This window comes from Lampetra planeri, chromosome 51 (genome assembly GCF_965212315.1).
Source record: "Lampetra planeri chromosome 51, kcLamPlan1.2.h2, whole genome shotgun sequence".
NCBI classification, from domain to species: Eukaryota; Metazoa; Chordata; class Hyperoartia; order Petromyzontiformes; family Petromyzontidae; genus Lampetra; species Lampetra planeri.
The window spans coordinates 6,548,512-6,568,764 of record NC_136157.1 but is presented as its reverse complement, the minus strand read 5'-3'; the positions used below and the strand labels follow the sequence as shown (position 1 = coordinate 6,568,764).

Genomic DNA, 20,253 nt, shown 5'->3' with positions numbered 1-20,253 from the left:
AGAAGTGGATTGGATTCCGTTGTCCTGTCCCACACACAGCCTGTGGTCACCGATGCGAGCAGGAGCTGTTCCCTGCCCTGTTGAACATCCCACACAGGGCGAAGACCCCTGGGGCCGGCCCAGGACGCGTTGGTTGGGACCACGTCGCTCGGCTGGCCTGGGAATTCCCCAAGATCTAGAATCTTGTAGCGTATGCGTGTAGTAGTATACAGTCATGTATAGTGTAGTTGTGAATAGTAATGTATAGGGTAGTAGTGTATAGTGAAGTGTATATTAATGTATAGTAGTGTATATTAATGTATAGTAGTGTATAGTGTATATTAATGTATAGTGGTGTATAGTGTAGTAGTGTATAGTGTAGTAGTGTATAGTGGTGTATATTAATGTATAGTAGTGTATATTAATGTAGAGTATAGTGTATGTGTGTAGTAGTATATAGTAATGTATAGTGTAGTCGTGAATAGTAATGTATAGTAGCGTATAGGGTAATAGTGTATAGTGTAGTGTATAGTAATGTATAGTAGTGTATAGTGTAGTCGTGAATAGTAATGTATAGTATATAGTGTAGTAGTGTATAGCAGAGGTGGGACAAAGTCATTGTTATGCAAGTCCAAGTCGAGTCGCAAGTCATCAAATTCATGACTCGAGTCTGACTCGAGTCCAAGTCACATGACTCGAGTCCACACCTCTGGTGTATAGTGTAGTAGTATATAGTGTAGTAGTGCTAGAGTATGTCGCCAGGGAGGTGTGGACCACCACTACTCAACACGCTGCCACCGCAACCCTCACCAGGACAAGCGGACTAACAAACAATATTTGGTGCATTCTGGCTGACTTTTAACTTCGGGCAAGACCACGTAAAGAAGCATACACAAAGAACGAAACAACGCTCGACAACGATTCAAACAAACAGTACTTCTTTATTGATTTCACGAGGACTTGACAGTTCTTGACGCTCGTTAAGCAGGTTACGCGGAGAAAGCGTGGGACAGCCATTGGACGACGCGGGTGTGTGTGTGTGTGTGTGCTAGAACTTCTACGTGGGTATACTGGGCATGCGCGCGCCTTTGCTGTGCGCCCAAAACGTCGAGCTGCCCACCCCTTACTTCAGCACATCGACCTGGGCCCGGCGATCGACCACCACCGCCACGGTGAACTCAGTGCGCGTGCGGGCGGCCACGGCCGGCGCCTCCGCCTCCGCCGCCCTCTTGCGAGGAGCGCGGGTTCCGGATCGTCTCGTCCACCGACAGCACGAGGCACGCAGCCTCCGACGCGGCCGTCAGGGCGTTGATCTTGACGACGGCCGGCTCCCACACGCACGCCACCATGTTGTCGGCGACGTCCTCCGTCGTCACGTCCACTCCGAACCACAGCCCGCCCTGGGGGTCGCGCGGAGAGACGCGTGGTTATTTATTATTCTATTTTTATTGAACAGGTGAGGCCTGCTGAGCTGTACTTACGAATGAGCTAGGTTCCAGAGGTTTGTTTGGAAATCGATTTGTCCAACTTTACTACCGTCGATTCCAAACACGCTGTACGGCGTGTACACCAGAGGTCGCAACCGGGTACCCGATACCCGTACCCTACCCGATACCCGGCAACCCGTACCCGGCCGGGTACGGGTAGCCGTTTGCGACCCTGGTGCGGCCGGGTACGGGTAGACCGTGAGTCACTGGTGAGTCACCGTTTGTCACTCATTTCCCAACGTCTTGTCTCTTCTCACAATTCAAGTTCCTAGAATCAACCCACCCGCGCCTGCAACATGGCTTCATCCCAGAGGTCGCAATCAGGTACCCGATACCCGTACCCTACCCGATACCCGGCTACCCGTACCCGGCCGGGTATCGGGTAGGGTACGGGTACCCGTTTGCGACCCTGGTGCGGCCGGGTACGCGTAAGGAATCAAAACCCGTTTGCGACCTCTGGTTCATAGCGCGGCGCGCTAACCGCTCCCCATAGACACGCACACAGACACAGGGACAACAGCCGGAGAGACACTGAGATAAGAGTAACAGAGTTGGGAGACGCAGACGACACACACACTCAAGACACGGCCGAGCAAACCAAACGGTGAGGACTGCGAGTAACACCAAAAGAGGGGGGGGGGGGGAGGGGGGTGGGGCGCATACACGCACGTACCTGTGCGTGCTTGGCCCGCAGTTTGTTGAGAACGTTAGTAGCGTCGAAGCCGGCGTTGTCGCACAGCTGGCGCGGAATCACTTCGAGGGCGCGGGCGTACGCGCCGAGCAGCAGCTGCTCCTTGCCGGGTATGGTGCGGGACACGTCCCGCAGGTAGCGCGAGACCTCCATCTCCACCGCGCCACCGCCGCCCACCACGGAGTCGTTCTACGCGTAGGCAGGCAGGCACGATAAGGTTTTTTGTTGTTGTTGTTGTTATAGCAGTAATTCGATGAACATATTTCCCGACACCCCCCCCTCCCCCCCCCCAGGACAACCGGGCTATGCCGAGGCCTGCGCCGAGCCAGTACTAACGTGCCAAAGAAATTTGAAAGGGCGGCTCGGCCCCTTCAGAAAGCAAAACGTTGCCCACCGACAGTTGTTTGGTTTGCGAAAGGGGATACACGTTGGGGCGCGAGGTACTGCAATCGCTTCCACGTACGTACGTTGGAACTTCTTTCACAGCGTACGTAGTCACCCGCGCTAATCGGAGGTGCGCGGGGAAGGTCAAAAAAACTAAACACAAAAAAAGCTGATCTAAAGAAATGAGTTTTCAATCTCGTGTGTGAACATCTTAAAACACCTCCTGTTTTGATTGCCAGAAAGGGTCAAACCAATTCTCATTTTTCATAATTTTTAGCACTGGTACTCAAATATAGATTTAGTGCAGGGACTGCACTTTCAGAGATACGGACAAAACCTGGTGCGTATGTCCACTTGCCTGTTCAGACTCGGAGTCTTAAGTTCAACCGCCGCGCAATAGATGGTGGTGGTGGCATCTACATCTACTGGAGATTATACAACTTTCAAAGCCGTTCCCCATTTTCAGTGTACACGCCGTACAGCGCGTTTGGAATCGACGGGAGTACAGTTGGGACTTACGAACAGACCCCTGGAACCGAACTCATTTGTAATTAAGAGGAATCTCTGTATCTCATATAACCCTTTGCTCCGGCACCTTGAGATGCACTGCATGATACCGAGGCGTGGTATGAATATTAAAATGACGACGACGACGACGATTGTCTGGCTATGCGAGGCGAGGAACGTACCTTGATGGCTCTCCGCACGATCATGATGGCATCATGCAGAGACCGCTCCGTCTCGTCCATGAACTGCTCAGCTCCTCCGCGCAGGATTATAGTGCAGGTTTTAGCCTGCGGGCAGCCCTTGAAGAAGTTGTACCTGCACACACGAGTGAAAACACGCGCACATATATAGTCTTTTTCGATTTAAAGCTCTTGCGACTGCAGGGATTCATCTTCTTGGTTCTTTCGGTAAAGTCACGTAGAAGGGAAATAATTAAATAATAAAAATAAAACATTATAAAATCATTCTCGCGACGTTTCGGCCACAACGCAAGCAGCCGTCCTCAGGTGAAGAAACAGGTCTGTCGGGAAGACAGCGCTGTCTTCCCGACAGACCTGTTCTTCACCTAAAACATAATAAAATAATTCTCACGACGTTTCGGCCGCAATGCAAGCAGCCGTCCTCAGGTGAAGAACAGGTCTGTCGGGAAGACAGTGTCTGAAACTGTCTTTCCGACAGACCTGTTCTTCACCTGAGGACGGCTGCTTGCGTTGTGGCCGAAACGTCGTGAAAATTATTTTATTATGTTTTATTTTTATTATTTCCCTTCTACGTGACTTTACCGAAAGAACCAAGAAGACATATATAGTCTATTCTCCAGTAACGCAGTAGTTGCATTCCTGAAGAACACCGCGTTACGGAAAGATCACGTTATAATTTATAAGAGGGGTAAATTAGTCGGTGATAACATACGTGGAGATGCGTACGTGGGCATGGGTAGTGTCGAGAAGTATCCAGCAGCATCCCAATGCCTTGTGCGACGCTACGTCGATGCGGCCGTTACAACCGCTTATTCTTACTCGCGCGACGTAGTTCCATTCACTCGATCGCGTTGTATCCATTACGCATCAGCGTTATAAAAAAAAACGTGTTCCCCAACACATTCATCATTGTGTTTTAGCAAATTCACGTCAGGAAAACAACACGCGGCTTTACAGGAGAACGGACTGCACATGGAAATAAGCATGCCCACGTACTCGTGGTGAAGGGTTGCTGCAGTGTGTCGATAGTTCAGTGTTAATGTCCAACTTTATTGAGGGATTACTACTACTACTACCGTGTGTTGTTATCCTGGTGTGGTCTGGGACCGTTCTGTTTACATTTTTGCTGCCCGTGCCAATCTCAATAAACCGGACTTATAGAATTTATTTATATTTAGTGACGTGCTTACCATTTTCGCTATTTTGCACTCCGTGTTTTTGTGCATTGTCTGTTGTTGTAACTTTTCTGACCTGCCCTATACTGGACATCTGTGAAAAAGAGCTTCGAAGACGATACAGGTTTTTTTGGGTTAAATCGCGTAAATATGAATGTGTCGTTAAACCCGCCACCACCCGACAGGTAAACAGAACGTGGCCATAGTTACTAATACAGTACACCGGTGTGCAAATCCACAACACTGTGGATTTGCTCTCCAACACACCGGTTTCGCTGTACTGTTAACAAATTGGCATGTTCTGTTTAACGACACATCCATATTTACGCGATTTAACCCATAACAAAACTATATTATGGATGATATTGGTCGCGAAAGCCTACGTGTGAAAGAGCTTCATAGGTCATCGGATTGCTCTTCTAGTCCAAACAAAAAAATATCAAAGGCAACGTTTCAAGCAATGGCCCTTCTTCATTGCACATAAATTAGCGGATTAAAGTTGAAAAAAAATAGGCCAGTTTCGTAAAAACCCATCCCCGCACCCTCTGCAAACCCAGCGGTATAAACGTGGTGGGGGTAAGTGTTCGTACTCCCAGCTCTTCCAAATAACCCAGGAAGCATCCCATATCTCACCAAACCTTCGCGACTAAGCACGGAGGAGTCTGGATTCGTGCCAGGATGAATAACCACCACAAGATTGCCAGAGTTGTCAAAGAGTGGCTGCGGGCCCTTTGCTAATTGGTGGTCAGTATCAAAATATAATAGGTTTTACCCTATTTTTATATCCTGATAACCCACACGTCGCGCATGGGCGCCTTTCCCCAGCGGCGGACTGACAAGAGGGCCGTTCCCGTACTCGATTGCCGCGCGCGACACGATGCAGCCCGCCGCTGTACGACATCACCACGATGCGCTTCCCCCGGAACGCGACGAAATGACGCGAGTTACACAGCACGTTCCGCCGTGTCCGTACGCGGTCGAACACCGCGCCACTGTGCCGCCCGTTGCACGCTTCCTCACCTGTCCCCGCCGATCTGCATCTCTTCGAAGAGCTCACATCGTCCCAGAACATCGTCGGTCATGGAACTGACGCTGGTCTGGATTGAGCCGCCACAAGCCTAAGCAAAGGAACCAAATAAGTATAACCCGTAAAAACAAAGTTTTTCACTCTAAATCCTTTATATGCGTGGCGGCTAGAGTCCTCTCGTCCTCTGGCTTGAGATGGCTGCCACCTATGGGTCAGATGATTGCATTGCACCATTAAGCAATTGGTAATTAAATATTATATTTTTGTCCTAAAAAGTGTAAAATTTTGGAAAAAAATTGTCACGACCATTAATTGTCACGCACAACGAGCCTGTGTGGAAAATGTCAGCTCGATTGGATCACGGGAAGTGGGTTAAAAAACGACCGAAAGATTTGCACGGTCCTAAGCAAGCAAGCGAACTTAATATAACGGATTTAAAAAGCACATGGTGGTGACTCGCAGGATGCGCCAGAGCTGAGTATTTAAAAAAAAAATGCGAAGACTTTTGTTTAACTTTGTGCCATTAATATTACAAACATGTTTACATTCTCAAACACAATGTGACCAAAGCGGATTTTTTTTTACCAGGTTTTCATTCAGAGATGCAAAATGACAATTGGTGAAAACTATCCACATCGAAGCTACATTAAGACGACATATTTCAAAAGAATGGATGATAATAATTACATCTACAATAACAAGGTATTACAGAAAAATGATTGAGGTACTCATTCACAACACATTCATATGTAAACAAGTTCCCGGTACCAAATCATGTTATGGACATCAAAACTTTTTAAGTTTCCAGTGTCCACGGTGCAATAAAACACTAAAAAAAAGTTTTAAAAAGCTTGGTTTATAAAAAAAAAAACAATGTTAATAAAATGATAACATTAATCTTTGTGCAAATTGAGAGGTCATTGATATACACATTAGGTAAAACGCATTGTTTACAATCCCGTACCCGTACCCGGCCGCACCAGGGTCGCAAACGGATACTCGTACCCGTACGGTGACCCGTACCCTACCCGATACCCGGCCGGGTACGAGTAGCCGGGTATCGGGTAGGGTACGGGTATCGGGTACCCGATTGCGATCTCTGGGATGAAGCCATGTTGCAGGCGCGGGTGGGTTGATTCCAGGAACTTGAATTGTGAGAAGAGACAAGACGTTGAGAAATGAGTGACAAACGGTTACTCACCAGTGACTCACGGCTTACCCGTACCCGACCGCACCAGGGTCGCAAACGGGTACCCGTACCAGGCCGGGTACGGGTAGCCGGGTAACGGGTAGGGTACAGGTATCGGGTACCCGATTGCGACCTCTGGTGCATCATGATTAATTATCAGATCCCCCGATCAGCCTTAACAGACTACTGGAGCAAGTGATGTTAGTGAGCAGCACCAATGAAGGCCAGCACAGCTCGCAATCGGGATGGGATTGATCAGCATCACACCCGTCCGCCTTTGTCTCCCCAGTGACGATGCTGTTTACACATCGCACCAGGTACTCATTTGAGGCTGAGTCGACCTAGGTCTGTGTCTAGTAGGATGGGGATGGTTTAGTCTTATTTGTATGCGACTGGGTGATTTGTTTACCTTACTTGTACTTTCCACTCCTGTCGTGTTTTTGTACTGTTTGTTGTTGACAACGTTCTTACCCCGTTGCTCTGACTGAACATCTGTGAAAAAGTGCTTTATATATCGCTAATCGGATTCCTCCTCCGGTAACAATATTCCGATTCTGTCTAGGCCCAGAACCGGTTCAGACAAACGCACACTGTGGCCGTCCGCGAGCGGTGAATCGAAAACCCGTACTGCCGGGGTTCGTGGCGCGGCGCGCGCCAAATCACTTGCACCGAATCGCTTGTGTCACCGCCAACCCCCCCGCCAGCGACAACGCTGTGGTTCGTGTGGCGTGTCAAGGCGAGCGCTCGCGCGTCGACGGGGGCGCCCATACCATCATGGTGCGCTTCAGGTCCTCCTCGACCACGCGGCCAGCGCAGAACATGTCCCTGTCGGCGAAGTACTGCGTGGCGACGTCGCCGATGGGCAGCTTGGAGAGGACGACGCGAGCCCCCGACGCCTCGATCTTCGCCAGCTTGTCGTACAGGATGCCCCACTCGGCGTCCACGATCGCCTGGTAGTCCTGGCGGGCGGACGGACAGACGCGCGCACGCACGGCAATGCGTGTACGTGTGTTGAACTTCTTTCATGCGGTACGTGGTCAACCGACACTCGGTGAGGCTTTCCTGATGTAAACCAGCGTAAAAATAACACAAACTAGGGTATATGACGCCCTAGAATCATCCGAGTATGTACGTATGTTGAACGACTTTCGCACCGTACGTCGCCAACCATGCTAATTCGAGGAGGTGCGGGGGGGGGGAAGGACAACAAACTATGGGTGAGTCTATGCATCTCTGTAAGACGACAGCGCGATAGAGTACGGAGAGAAAACAAACTGGTAATTGGGTAGGGGAGGCACAACAATTTCCGGCTATGAGATTTTATCCTGATTTTGGGGGGAAGTTGTTCAGTTTCCGACGTACGGGTCACAGATCTACGGAACCCTAACCCTTCCGTAAGCCGGGGGGGGGGGGGGGACCGCCTGTACCTGGACGTTGGTGACGCGAACTTCGGCATTCTCGCGCTCGGCCTTGAGCTCGAGCTCGACGTTGAGCAGCGCGATCTTGGGCTGTGCGTACGTCTTGGGCTGCATCTCGAAGCCGGCGTAGGAGAACGTCTTCTTGAACGCGACGCCGGCCACCAGGTGGGAGTCCTGAAAGGCGCGACGAAACGGTCGATGTTCACGACGAGCACTACTACGACTACGATCGCTGCAGCAACAACTTTGACCATCCGAAGGGGGGGGGGGGAGCGGGGGAAGCAAAAAGAAAATCGCTGAAAATATCCGTTGTAGTTCAGATTTTAATCGCATTCGGAATGAGCACAAGTACCATTTTTTGTGCGGGGGATTGATGATTGTCGTCATCATCATCACTGCTTGTGTCTCGAAGTTATGGGCAACCTTTTGATCAACGTGGCCAGTTTTCAAACAGGGAAAGTCCCCAACAGCAGCACTCAACTATTATCCAATATTCGATCATCTTTACAAAGATTATTGTGACCGCCCTCGCCACCCTCCCCGTTACACGACAGAGTTTTCAAAATGCATCAAAGCTTCGGGGAACCTTCGTCGGGAAAGCGTTTAAAAGCGAACATCGCGAAGCGCGTGTGTGTGTACGTGTGCGTGTGTACGTGTGCGTGCGTGCGGTAGCAGCAGTACCTCGAGACCGCCTCCCTGCACCTTCTTCATGCCGATCATGTTGAGGGGCATGAGCTCATCCAGCATGGACACGGCGTCCACGACCATCGCTGCAAAGAAGTCCTTCTGCTGCGAGACCAGCTTGGAGCTGAGCGCAGTGGCGGCGCACTTCACGAGCAGAGCACGGAGCTCTCTGCGACGAAAGACACACACGAGATCGTCATCATCTTTATCATCATCGTCGTCATCTATGTATGAATGTGTGTGGTGAGCTTCTTTCGCACCGTACTTAGCCAACCGTGCCCATCGGAGGTGCTGGGAGCACAAACTAAACACAAAAAGCAAGTTTTAAAGAAAGTAGTTTCCTAATTTTGGAGGGAAGGGTATTCCAAATGGCCGCAGAAGCGCATCCAAAAGCGGACCATCATCGCAAATGTGAGGCGCTAATCGTTGAGCATCGTGGTGGCGCACTTCACGAGCAGAACCCCGAGCTCTCTGCGACGCAGGACACAGGAGATCCTCGTCGTCATCATCGTTATCGTCATGCATGAATAAATATGTGCGTTGAACTTCTTTCGCACCGTACGTAGCCAACCATGCTAATCGTAGGAGGTGCGGGTGGGCAAACTAAACAAAAATTGCAAGTTTTAAAGAAATTAGTTTTCAATCTAGAAGTGCACAGCTCCAGTGGCTTCGTAATATCGGAAGCGCGTTCCAGACGGCCGCAGAAGCGCATCCGAAAGCGGACCATCATTGAAAACGTAAGGAGGTGCTAATCGCACTAAATTAGAGGTGTTAATCGCATATCTGATTGGCACGGATGGCTATGTAGAGTCCGAAAGAAGTTGAATATACATGCATACAAACTGACATCGCGAAAATCATTATATTGACATTTAATTCTGTATCGTACCGTGCAAAACTATATCGTGGCAACCCTGCTTTATATGGTCCGGTGATAAAATAATTAAATTTTCTTAAAGTGTAAATAAAAATCAAACTACGAACCCCTTATCTTCCTTCTTGACGGGCACAGATATTTCTTTGATCTTTTCGATGGCCTGAAAGGTGCAAATGACGAGTTAAGAACCACACACACACACGCAACGTAGGCAGGACATTCACGACGATCACTCACGTGAGAGAGAGTGGTGTTTTCTGGGAGAAAATTAGATGCATGGTAAGTTCACAGACGCGTTTAGATTTCAATGACTAATTACTGAACGACTTTTGGAGAAAGCGAGCAACAACATCTTCCCCTCTATTCGACATCTCCCGTGTTATCGCGGACTGCATTTTACCCTACATAATTAATTTTAACGCCATTTTTCCACAACGTGGTGTTCTTTAGGAACGCAACCACCACTGCGTTATAGGGGAACAGACTACTCCGAAGAGCTGTGCTCATAGGTTGGCAATGTAACGTTGTTCGACGCTCCAAAACGCACCAGGCCGGTGGCCTTGCGGAAGGCGCGCGTGATGATCTGCGGGTGCATCCCCTCCTCCACGTACTGCCGCACTTGCTTCAGCAGCTCGGCGGCGAGCAGAGTCACCGACGTGGTGCCGTCGCCCACCTGAGCGGGAAAGCCACGCACACGTCCATCAGCTTGAGACACCGGAGATTGCAACACACTTGGAGCAATGCTCTAAATGTGTATGGTCAAGTCGGTGACCACGTGGTACAGGTTAGAGCAGTGGTCTTCAGTGCGAGGGCCGCGGGCCACTGGCGGGCCCCTGGTGGCCTTTAGTGCGGCCCCCCGACAATACACAAAAAGTGAAAATACCCCCCATCATCGTCGTGCTGTCACAAACCCAACAATGGTTTCAAATGTGTGGCGGCCCTCACACTGATGATGTCTTATCGGCGAAAGTGGCCACCCCCCTCTTGAAAATTAATGAACACTGAGTTAGTGATGCAACAATAATTGATTCCCATCGCTCCGATGATTCAGTGTGAACACAGATTAATGCATGGTACTCATAAACTATGAATTTACTAAGCCTCCAGTCAGCCAGATTGGCCAAGTAGTTGTGTGCACGCCGCAGCGCACACACACACACAACACCACACGCATCACCTCTGCATCCTGAGAGCGAGCAATGTCCACCAGAGTCTTGCCAGCGGGGTGGACAACCTCCAGAAGCTTCAGGATTGTGGCTCCATCATTGGAGATGGTGGATTTTCCTGCACAACACACAAGAGACGCTGATGTTATAAGCATTACAATAAGTTTTACCACTCCCCTGGCATTGATTCAGCAAATCCTTTTTCAGAAGCGACCTGGCGACAAATTATAGCTCAACGAAGCGGCTTATCGACTTGTGGAAATTTAAAGCAGGCAAATGCTCTAAAGGCACATCTATTCTAAATGAGGGAAAAACCCGGACACGGAGAAAAATCCACGCGACCACGGGGAGAGAGACACGCAAACTCCAAATATACAGGTGTCAGGGTTGGAGTTGAACTGACAACCTCCCTCTATACCAGGTAAGGTAGTTAACATCTCGCCACCGTGGTGCCTGCTCGTGTACAAGTGCAAGGAAGAAGTCTGGAAGCATTCTGAATCGTCTACAGAGTTCGGAGATGAGGGATTTGGGAAGATGAGGGAGATTTGGGGGGGTGGGGGGTGGACGAAGGATAGAGTTGCAATGCATTGCCTCCACGTCCCCTGCTGGAGCCACACCAACGTCCCCCGCACGTGCCCCTGCGTACCGCGATCATCAATGATCAGCTTGTCCATGCCCCGCGGGCCGAGCGTGGTGCGAACCGCATCGGCGACCACCAGGCACGCCGTGATGTTACTCAGCAGCTGCGGAATCCCCTGGGACGTATCCGTGCCCTCCTTCAGCAGAATGATTGGCGTGTTCTGGCATCGTTCACACACACACACACGGTCATCATGGAGTCTGATGGGTGGCAAATAAGGTTGTTAGTCGATTATCAGCCCTGGGTAGGCCTTTACACGCAAGCCATCCACGAGACGAAGCTCTAGAGAGGCCGTAAAGGGAGTATTTGGCCTACTCTTTCACTCTGATCAAACGTCTTGGAAAAGGTGGGAGTACCCACACTTCACCCCACCACACGCGACCTGCCGATTGACAATATGCGGTGCACCCATGTCTACTGCCGAGTGGATAGAGGCTTGGCGGCATGCAAGAAACGTTCCCACTGTTACAATTTCCGCGCCGGGAGATTGAATCGGCGACCTCTGGATTGCTCACCGTGACGATAACCACACCTTTTCGTAAGCGCCAACAAAACATTTAACCCTTTCACTGCGCTAGAATGAATGCGCTTCGAGAAAGCACCCACTCCTCGCGACATGAGGTCGAGGGGGTCCCGATTGTTTGCGAACCACTAAGGCCATGGACGCATTCATTATGAACGCATGATAAAGACATCTGTGGAAAAAAGAGCTTGATATAGCTCATAGGATTCCTCCTCCAGCATTATCCATCTAGTTTTGGTGATCTTTGCCTACCGACTGGCACTCTGTACGCTGTGTGTGTAACGCTGGGTAGGTTTTGGGGGAGCGGTAGTGCAGTGGTTAGCGCGCTGCGCTATGAACCCGGCGACCCGAGTTCGATTCCCGCTCACGGCCAACACCAGTGACGATTATCTGAACCGGTCCTGGGCCTCCCCTAGGTCGATTCAGCCTCAAATTAGTACCTGGTACAGTGTAAAACCATCGCTACTGGGGAGACAAAGGCGATCGGGTGTGGTGCTGGCCACCCACCCCTTCGTGTGTCGTGACGGCCTTCATAGGTGTCAATCCATATGGTTTACCCGTATTCTTGTAGAGGGAAATTTAGTTTTCAGGTCCATACGGCGTATAGCCGTTTCAATACAGCCAAAAAAACATGTGGTCTATTTGTATTGTGTTTCTCCCTTGTGATGTGATATTGTAGAATGAACGTTGAGTTTTATAAGGGCACGGGGTGACCAATAAGGTCTGAATTGGTCTAATAAGTTAGGCACTAATAAGGGGTTGACAGGTATGGTAATCAAATGATTTAAATTCCCAATATGCTAATGTAATCATGTCACAATCAATTATATATATCGCTTTGGGCGAATTAATGTACAGAACTTATTCCACCGAATGAGGCTGTACTGGACTGCGATCGGACATTGATTGTATTCACGATTTATATCCATAGATTGTAATCATGATTTATATATCTTGATTATATTAATGATTTATATCTATATTGTATTCACTATTTATATCCATTGATTGTATTCACAATTTATATCTCTTGATTGTATTCACGATTTAAATATTTTTATTGCGTTCACGATGTTTGATTGTATTCACGGTTAATATCTCTTGATTGTATTCACAATTTCAATCTCTTTATTGTATTGACGATGTAATATCTATTCACAATTTATATCTTGAGTGTATTGACGATGTAATCGCTATTCCACTTTCTAGAAGCTTCCTCCAGCAGTGGCGTGAGAGAGCAATTGCAGAGCCGCGCCTATTACTGTATAAATAAGTTAATGACTATTCGCCCACGTTACCTTATGAGGCGAATTTCGGTAAAAGCGCTACGTAAATGTAAGATAAAAGATAATTGTGCCAAAGACGGTAACGCAGATGAAACGGCACGAGCGAGACATTGATGAATCGATTAACTGGATCGGAACGTGCGCGATCACAAATCGATTACTAACACAACTCTCGCGTATTTTAAAACGCCGCAATCGCTCTCATGCTCGCGGCGTGAACAAAACTTTGAAAATGGAGGGGGGGTAAAAGACGGAACCTGACGAGAATAATTAAAAACCAGCTGCGAAAAAAACTAGAATAAAAATACGCCCAAGCTGGAATCGCGACGAGGGGGGAATCGATTCACGGGGGAAGAATCGATCCGCGTCAACCGTCAAACCTCCCATTCATTGCGCAGTTCGCCTCAGAATGTCTCGAATTAAATAAAAAAAACTCGCCGCGTCTCTCTCCCCTCTCGACGTAATGCGAGAGCCCGAGGACGGCGTGAGCGACGTAGCGAACACACAACGCGAACCCTCACAAACACACAACGAGCAAAGCGCGCCCGTTATAATCCACACAACCAACCGGGCTCTATCCGAGCACAGGCCTGGGCTTCCCCACACCTCCAACGCTGCGAGGCCTCCCTCGTCTAGAACCCACGCGCGTCAACGCCGCCTCCCTGTGTGGCGGGGGCCGTGTTAGGGCCCCGCGCGATTCGCGAATGCCTCGCGGGCGCTTGGAGGCCATGCCGGGAGAGGTGGGGGAGCCGAGGCACAAACTCACCATGGCGGCAGGAGACGCGCGGCACGAGGAGACGAGAGGCTGGGAGGGGCGTGGTCAGCGGGTACAGGGGGCGGGGCAAGAGGGGAGGTGGGCGTGGCTAAGCTGGGAGGGGACGGGTCATGGGTGAAGCGGCGGGAACGTAGGGGAAGGGGGGGCAACTGGGGAGGGGCGTGGTCAGAGATAAAGTAGGCGGGGCAAGAGGGGAGGGGGCGTGGCTAAACTGGGAGGGGCGGGGCAAGATGGGAGGGGGGCGTGGCTAAACTGGGAGGGGTAGGGTCCATGGGTGAAGCGGCGGGAACATAGGGGGAGAGGGGCAACTGGGGAGGGGCGTGGTCAGGGGTAAAGGGGCGGGGCATATGGGACGGAGGCGGGCGCTTAGGCGTCACGTGACGAGGGAGAACGGGCCGCGAACGTTCTGGAAGCACCGCCCCCCCGATCCCCACCCAACCCCCCGACCACCCCACCCTCCACTGTGACGCAACTTCCGTAAGGAAGCAACCGCCATCTTACTCAGGGGGTTGCCGGTGTCCAGGCGCGTTTCTTTAGTCGCCATCTTACTCAGGGGGCCACCAGAATGTATTTATTTTGTCACAATCTTTATTTATGATGGAGAAATCCGATGAGCTATGAAGCTCTTTATGCACACATGTCCAGTAAGGGGCGGGTCACAACGTAACAACAACAAACAAAACAACAACAAAAACAGAGTACAAAGTATAGGAAAGGTTATAAAATCACGAAAATATATTTTTAATTTTAGTAGGTAAGGCCCACTGAACTTATTAGCTTCTTTAGAAGCGACCTGGCCACGAATGATAGCTCAACGAAGTGGCTTACCATGGATACAGTCCAGTTGTGGTTGACAGCTAATACGTTAGTTAGCAAGGCAGTGCTGGTTGCACAATCACAAATAACAACAACACAACACGTTCATCAACAACACTGTGACATTAAAAGGCAGAGGTGTGGACTCGAGTCATGTGACTTGGACTCGAGTCAGACTCGAGTCATGAATTTGATGACTTGCGACTCGACTTGGACTTGCATAACAATGACTTTGTCCCACCTATGAGATGTGGACTCGAGTCATGTGACTTGGACTCGAGTCAGACTCGAGTCATGAATTTGATGACTTGCGACTCGACTTGGACTTGCATAACAATGACTTTGTCCCACCTATGAGATGTGGACTCGAGTCATGTGACTTGGACTCGAGTCAGACTCGAGTCATGAATTTGATGACTTGCGACTCGACTTGGACTTGCATAACAATGACTTTGTCCCACCTATGAGATGTGGACTCGAGTCATGTGACTTGGACTCGAGTCAGACTCGAGTCATGAATTTGATGACTTGCGACTCGACTTGGACTTGCATAACAATGACTTTGTCCCACCTATGAGATGTGGACTCGAGTCATGTGACTTGGACTCGAGTCAGACTCGAGTCATGAATTTGATGACTTGCGACTCGACTTGGACTTGCATAACAATGACTTTGTCCCACCTATGAGATGTGGACTCGAGTCATGTGACTTGGACTCGAGTCAGACTCGAGTCATGAATTTGATGACTTGCGACTCGACTTGGACTTGCATAACAATGACTTTGTCCCACCTATGAGATGTGGACTCGAGTCATGTGACTTGGAATCGAGTCAGACTCGAGTCATGAATTTGATGACTTGCGACTCGACTTGGACTTGCATAACAATGACTTTGTCCCACCTCTGTTAAAAGGAAACATAAATGAATGGACGACGCTTCGGCCCGGCCGATGAACCTTCTTCAAGGCGAAGGATTTTGGTAGATACGATGCAGGGAAGAAGGGCATCAGATGCGCTGCTCTAAAGAATCTTAATTTGGAGCTTTCGTGACTGCAGGAATTACTCTTTGGTTCTTTCGGTAAAGTCACGTATAAAGATAAAATAATAAATTAAATAATAGCATACGACGTTTCGATTGCAACACAAGCAATCATCATCAGGTACAAATGAAATAGCATCAAAAATCTAACCAGAAAACTATAGACAGACATATAAGCAGACAGATATCAGCCCATCAGATGCGCTGCTGCAAGGAAGCGCAGACTGAATAAACCTTCGAAACGCGTCAAACTTGGCGACAGGGTCAATTAAGCACCGACAAACAGATTTGCTGATTACATTATCTTTATTATTTCACCACACTGCGTTATGACGACCCGGGGCGTTATGCCGCACCCGTGTACCGCCGATACGGCCATTTGTCATTCGACGTCAAAGCATCAGCACAAAACCATTCCAGTATCAACTCCGTCACGGTGCTCGCATTTAACAAAAACTACACAGGGTGCTGCACAACGTCGGCTGCTTCGAGCCACTCTTTTCCTTTGGCTCTCGGTTCGTCGTCTGGCTGACCCCACCTGCCGGTGGTGTTTCCCGTTCACCCGAAGCCCGCCGATCGGCCTTCATGGCCGCTCGAAGGTCACCAATGGGACGCGGAGTTGGCTGCTGGTCCACGCTTCCCTCTGACTTTCTTCCTGCGCCCACATCACACGCGGGGGCGTCGCCTTCGCTGCCACCACTGCCACCGCTTCTGCCACTGCCACCGCTGCCACCGCTGCTACCACTACCGTCACTGCTGCCGCTGCCATCGCCGCTGCCAATGCTGCCACCACTGCCACCGCCAACGCTGCCACCACTGCCACCACCGCTGCCAACACTGCCACCACTGCCACCGCCACCGCTGCCACCACTGCCACCACCGCTGCCAATGATGCCACCGCTGTCACCACCGCTGCCAACACTGCTACCACTGCCACCGCCACCGCTGCCAATGCTGCCACCGCCACCGCCAATGCTGCCACCACTGCCACCACCGCTGCCACCACCGCCGCCAACACTGCCACCACTGCCACCACCGCTGCCAATGCTGCCACCGCCACCACCACCGCCGCCAATGCTGCCACCGCTGCCACCACCGCCGCCAACACTGCCACCGCCACCGCCAACGCTGCCACCGCTGCCACCACCGCTGCCAACACTGCCACCGCCACCGCTGCCACCACCGCCACCAACACTGCCACCGCCACCGCCAACGCTGCCACCGCTGACACCGCCGCTGATGATGCTGTTGCTTTTAGTGACGCCATTCTCACAGCTCTGAGATGACGCCAATGATGATGATGATGGAGCCTCGTCTTCGGTATGCTGCTCCCAGTCTGGTGCGCCGTTTGTGCCGGATCGAGCAACACCAGGTCGCTTGGAGGCGGACGTGTCAGCTTTGGCTGAGGCATCTTTAGGCACGGGAAGCATCTGTTCGGATCCTCCGGACTGTCAATTCAAGTTCGCACATACATTATCAGTTAGGACTATGTTGATTAAATCTCAAAAGACAAAGATTCCCCGTATAGCCTTAACATACTGTTGGGGCAAGTGCTGTTTAGCGAGCGCCTATGAAGGCCGGCATGGCACACGAGGGGGTGGGTGGCCAGCACCACGCCCGGCCGCCTTTTTCTCCTCCGTGGCGATGTTGACACACCGAACTAGGTACTCATTTGAGGCTGAGCCGACCTAGGAGAGGAGGTCCAGGACCGGTTCAAGTAATCGTAACTGGTGTTGGCCGTGAGCGGATATCCAGTGCAGGCTGAGTAAATTCCCAGTTTGTGAGTAGCAAGTATCAATCCATGTCCACACTGAAGTATCAGAGCGATGGAAATCAATCATTGTTGCATCACTAAATCAGTGTTCTTCATGATGTCTTATTTCACCAATAAGACATCATCAGTGCGAGGGCCGCCACACATTGGGAACCACTGTTGAGTTTGTGACAGCACGATGATGATGATGATGGGGGGTGTTTTTACTCTTTGTGTATTGTCGGGGACCGCACGTCAGGGGCCGCACTAAAGGCCACTAGGGGACGAAGTGGCCCGCGGGCCTTGCAATGACAAACACACTGATATAAGGCACATGCTTAGTAGATGTTTTACTGGTAGGAACCTCCTGGTTACACCAACCCACAGGGGATTATTGTGTCCGTCGTGCAGGGAGGGGCTGGGTGGGGAGGGTGGGGCTGGGTGGGGAGGGGAGGGTTGGGAGGGGCTGGGTGGGGAGGGTGGGGAGGGGCTGGGTGGGGAGGATGAAGAGGGGCTGGGTGGGGAGGATGGGGCTGGGTGGAGGGTGGGAGGGGTGCGGCTGGGTGGGGAGGGGCTGGTCACCCCGTGGTGCCCTTATAAAACTCAACGTTTAACCTACTCACGCCGGCTTGTGCCCGCCCTCACAGTCGGGCATATTTGCGGAATACACCACGCCGCCGTTGACCCTGGCCATTGACCAAGCAATCCAACGTTCCTACCAGCTCCCTCCGCAGGAATGTGTTAAACATTGCAACCGCACAGATGAGACTGCAATTTCATTATAATTACGTTTTTTGTTTCTCATTTTCTATCGGTATTTTTCTCACTCCCTCATCCGTATTGTGTTGCCGTCTATCGTGCCATGTCACCAGTGATCCTTGCTGAGCCCATCAACTCGCTTGCACTTGAGAAAAAAGAGCTTCATAGCTCTTCGGATTCCTCCAAACTCTATAAAGATTCTGAATCACAGAAGGCTGGGACCTGGATTCAAACTCAGGATGTCAGTGTTGCCAGCTCAGCGCTCTGACCCCTGAGCCATTCGGACACCCCACTGCTTAAATTTTAGATGATAGCTGTTTATTTTACCGGCAGCCTGTACAGTATTTTAGAATTCGGCAATGTTAACGACACGAGTCCAACGCCACCATTTGTAAGCAGCTGCATTTTCTACGACGCCGTTGTTAAATGTCACTTGTGTACGTTTCATATCGCTTACCTCTGCAATAGACGTCTCCTCGTTTTGGCATAATCCTGTACGGGGAAAGAAAAAGAATCGATAAAAGACGGACACTCTACGGAACACTAATATCTTACAACTCTTTGGCGAAGCGCTGCTGGATTGGATGAAGCCCTCTCTGCGCTGTGTCGGTCAAAGCGGGTTGTGTAACTGCACTTCATGGCGATCTCCGCAGTTTTGATCAAGGGAAAGACCCCAGACTGGTGCAGACGTTATAGTTACTACACGCTAGGCCTCGGCAGGGTAAGGTAATTTACCCTTTTTACCGGGTAAAAGGGTAAAGGGTAAAGGTGTCGACATGCCAAGGGGTAAGGTAAAGGGTAGGGTAAAGGTAGCACAGAAAATTACCCGGTAGGGTAAAGGTAGCGCAAAATATTACCCGGTAAATACCATGTTTACCACTCGCTAAAAGCTCCGTAGCGCAGTCCGTGGCCTCCATTTAAAATTGGAATCATCGAGAGTATTCTATATGGAAAAGCGCTCTACTTAGTATTTACCGTTATAAACCTTTTCATGTGTAGTATCATAGTAATTTCCCTGTAATCGGGTAATTTGTATGGGGTAGGGGTAAAAGGTAGGGCAAAAGGTAGGCTCGTTGCTTTTGACCTTTAACATTTTACCTTACCTTGCTAAAGGTAAAAGGTAAGGGTAGAGTGATTGTATTGTGGTAAGGTAAAAGGTAGGGTAAAGGTAGGCTCGTTGTTTTTACCTTTTACCTTACCTTGCCGAGGCCGACTCCATTGTTATTGTTACTACACCCCCATTGTTATAGCTACTACACCCCCATTGTTATAATTACTACACCCCCATTGTTATTGTTACTACACCCCCATTGTTATAATTACTACACCCCCATTGTTCTAGTTACTACACCCCCATTGTTATAATTACTACACACCCATTGTTATAGTTACTACACCCCCATTGTTATTGTTACTACACCCCCATTGTTATAGCTACTACACCCCCATTGTTATAATTACTACACCCCCATTGTTATAGTTACTACACCCCCATTGTTATTGTTACTACACCCCCATTGTTATTGTTACTACACCCCCATTGTTATAGTTACTACACCCCCATTGTTATAATTACTACACCCCCATTGTTATAGTTACTACACCCCCATTGTTATAGTTACTACACCCCCATTGTTATTGTTACTACACCCCCATTGTTATAATTACTACACACCCATTGTTATAGTTACTACACACCCATTGTTATAGCTACTACACCCCCATTGTTATAATTACTACACCCCCATTGTTATAGTTACTACACCCCCATTGTTATAGTTACTACACCCCCATTGTTATTGTTACTACACCCCCATTGTTATAATTACTACACACCCATTGTTATAGTTACTACACACCCATTGTTATAGCTACTAC

General features: G+C 49.8%; 1 protein-coding gene across 1 annotated transcript; it reads right to left on the bottom strand.

The window, feature by feature from the left end:
- Positions 1-900: 900 nt before the first annotated feature.
- Positions 901-14,107, bottom strand: LOC144734520 (T-complex protein 1 subunit eta-like). The gene is made up of 12 exons (XM_078616756.1): positions 14,000-14,107; positions 11,431-11,584; positions 10,796-10,902; positions 10,166-10,291; positions 9,726-9,778; positions 8,739-8,910; positions 8,067-8,231; positions 7,410-7,598; positions 5,444-5,541; positions 3,231-3,363; positions 2,140-2,346; positions 901-1,379 (listed from the first exon to the last, which is right to left on the bottom strand). Exons 1-12 carry the CDS (start codon positions 14,000-14,002, stop codon positions 1,158-1,160), a joined length of 1,629 nt encoding a protein of 542 aa, XP_078472882.1. The 5' UTR covers positions 14,003-14,107; the 3' UTR covers positions 901-1,157.
- Positions 14,108-20,253: the final 6,146 nt, after the last annotated feature.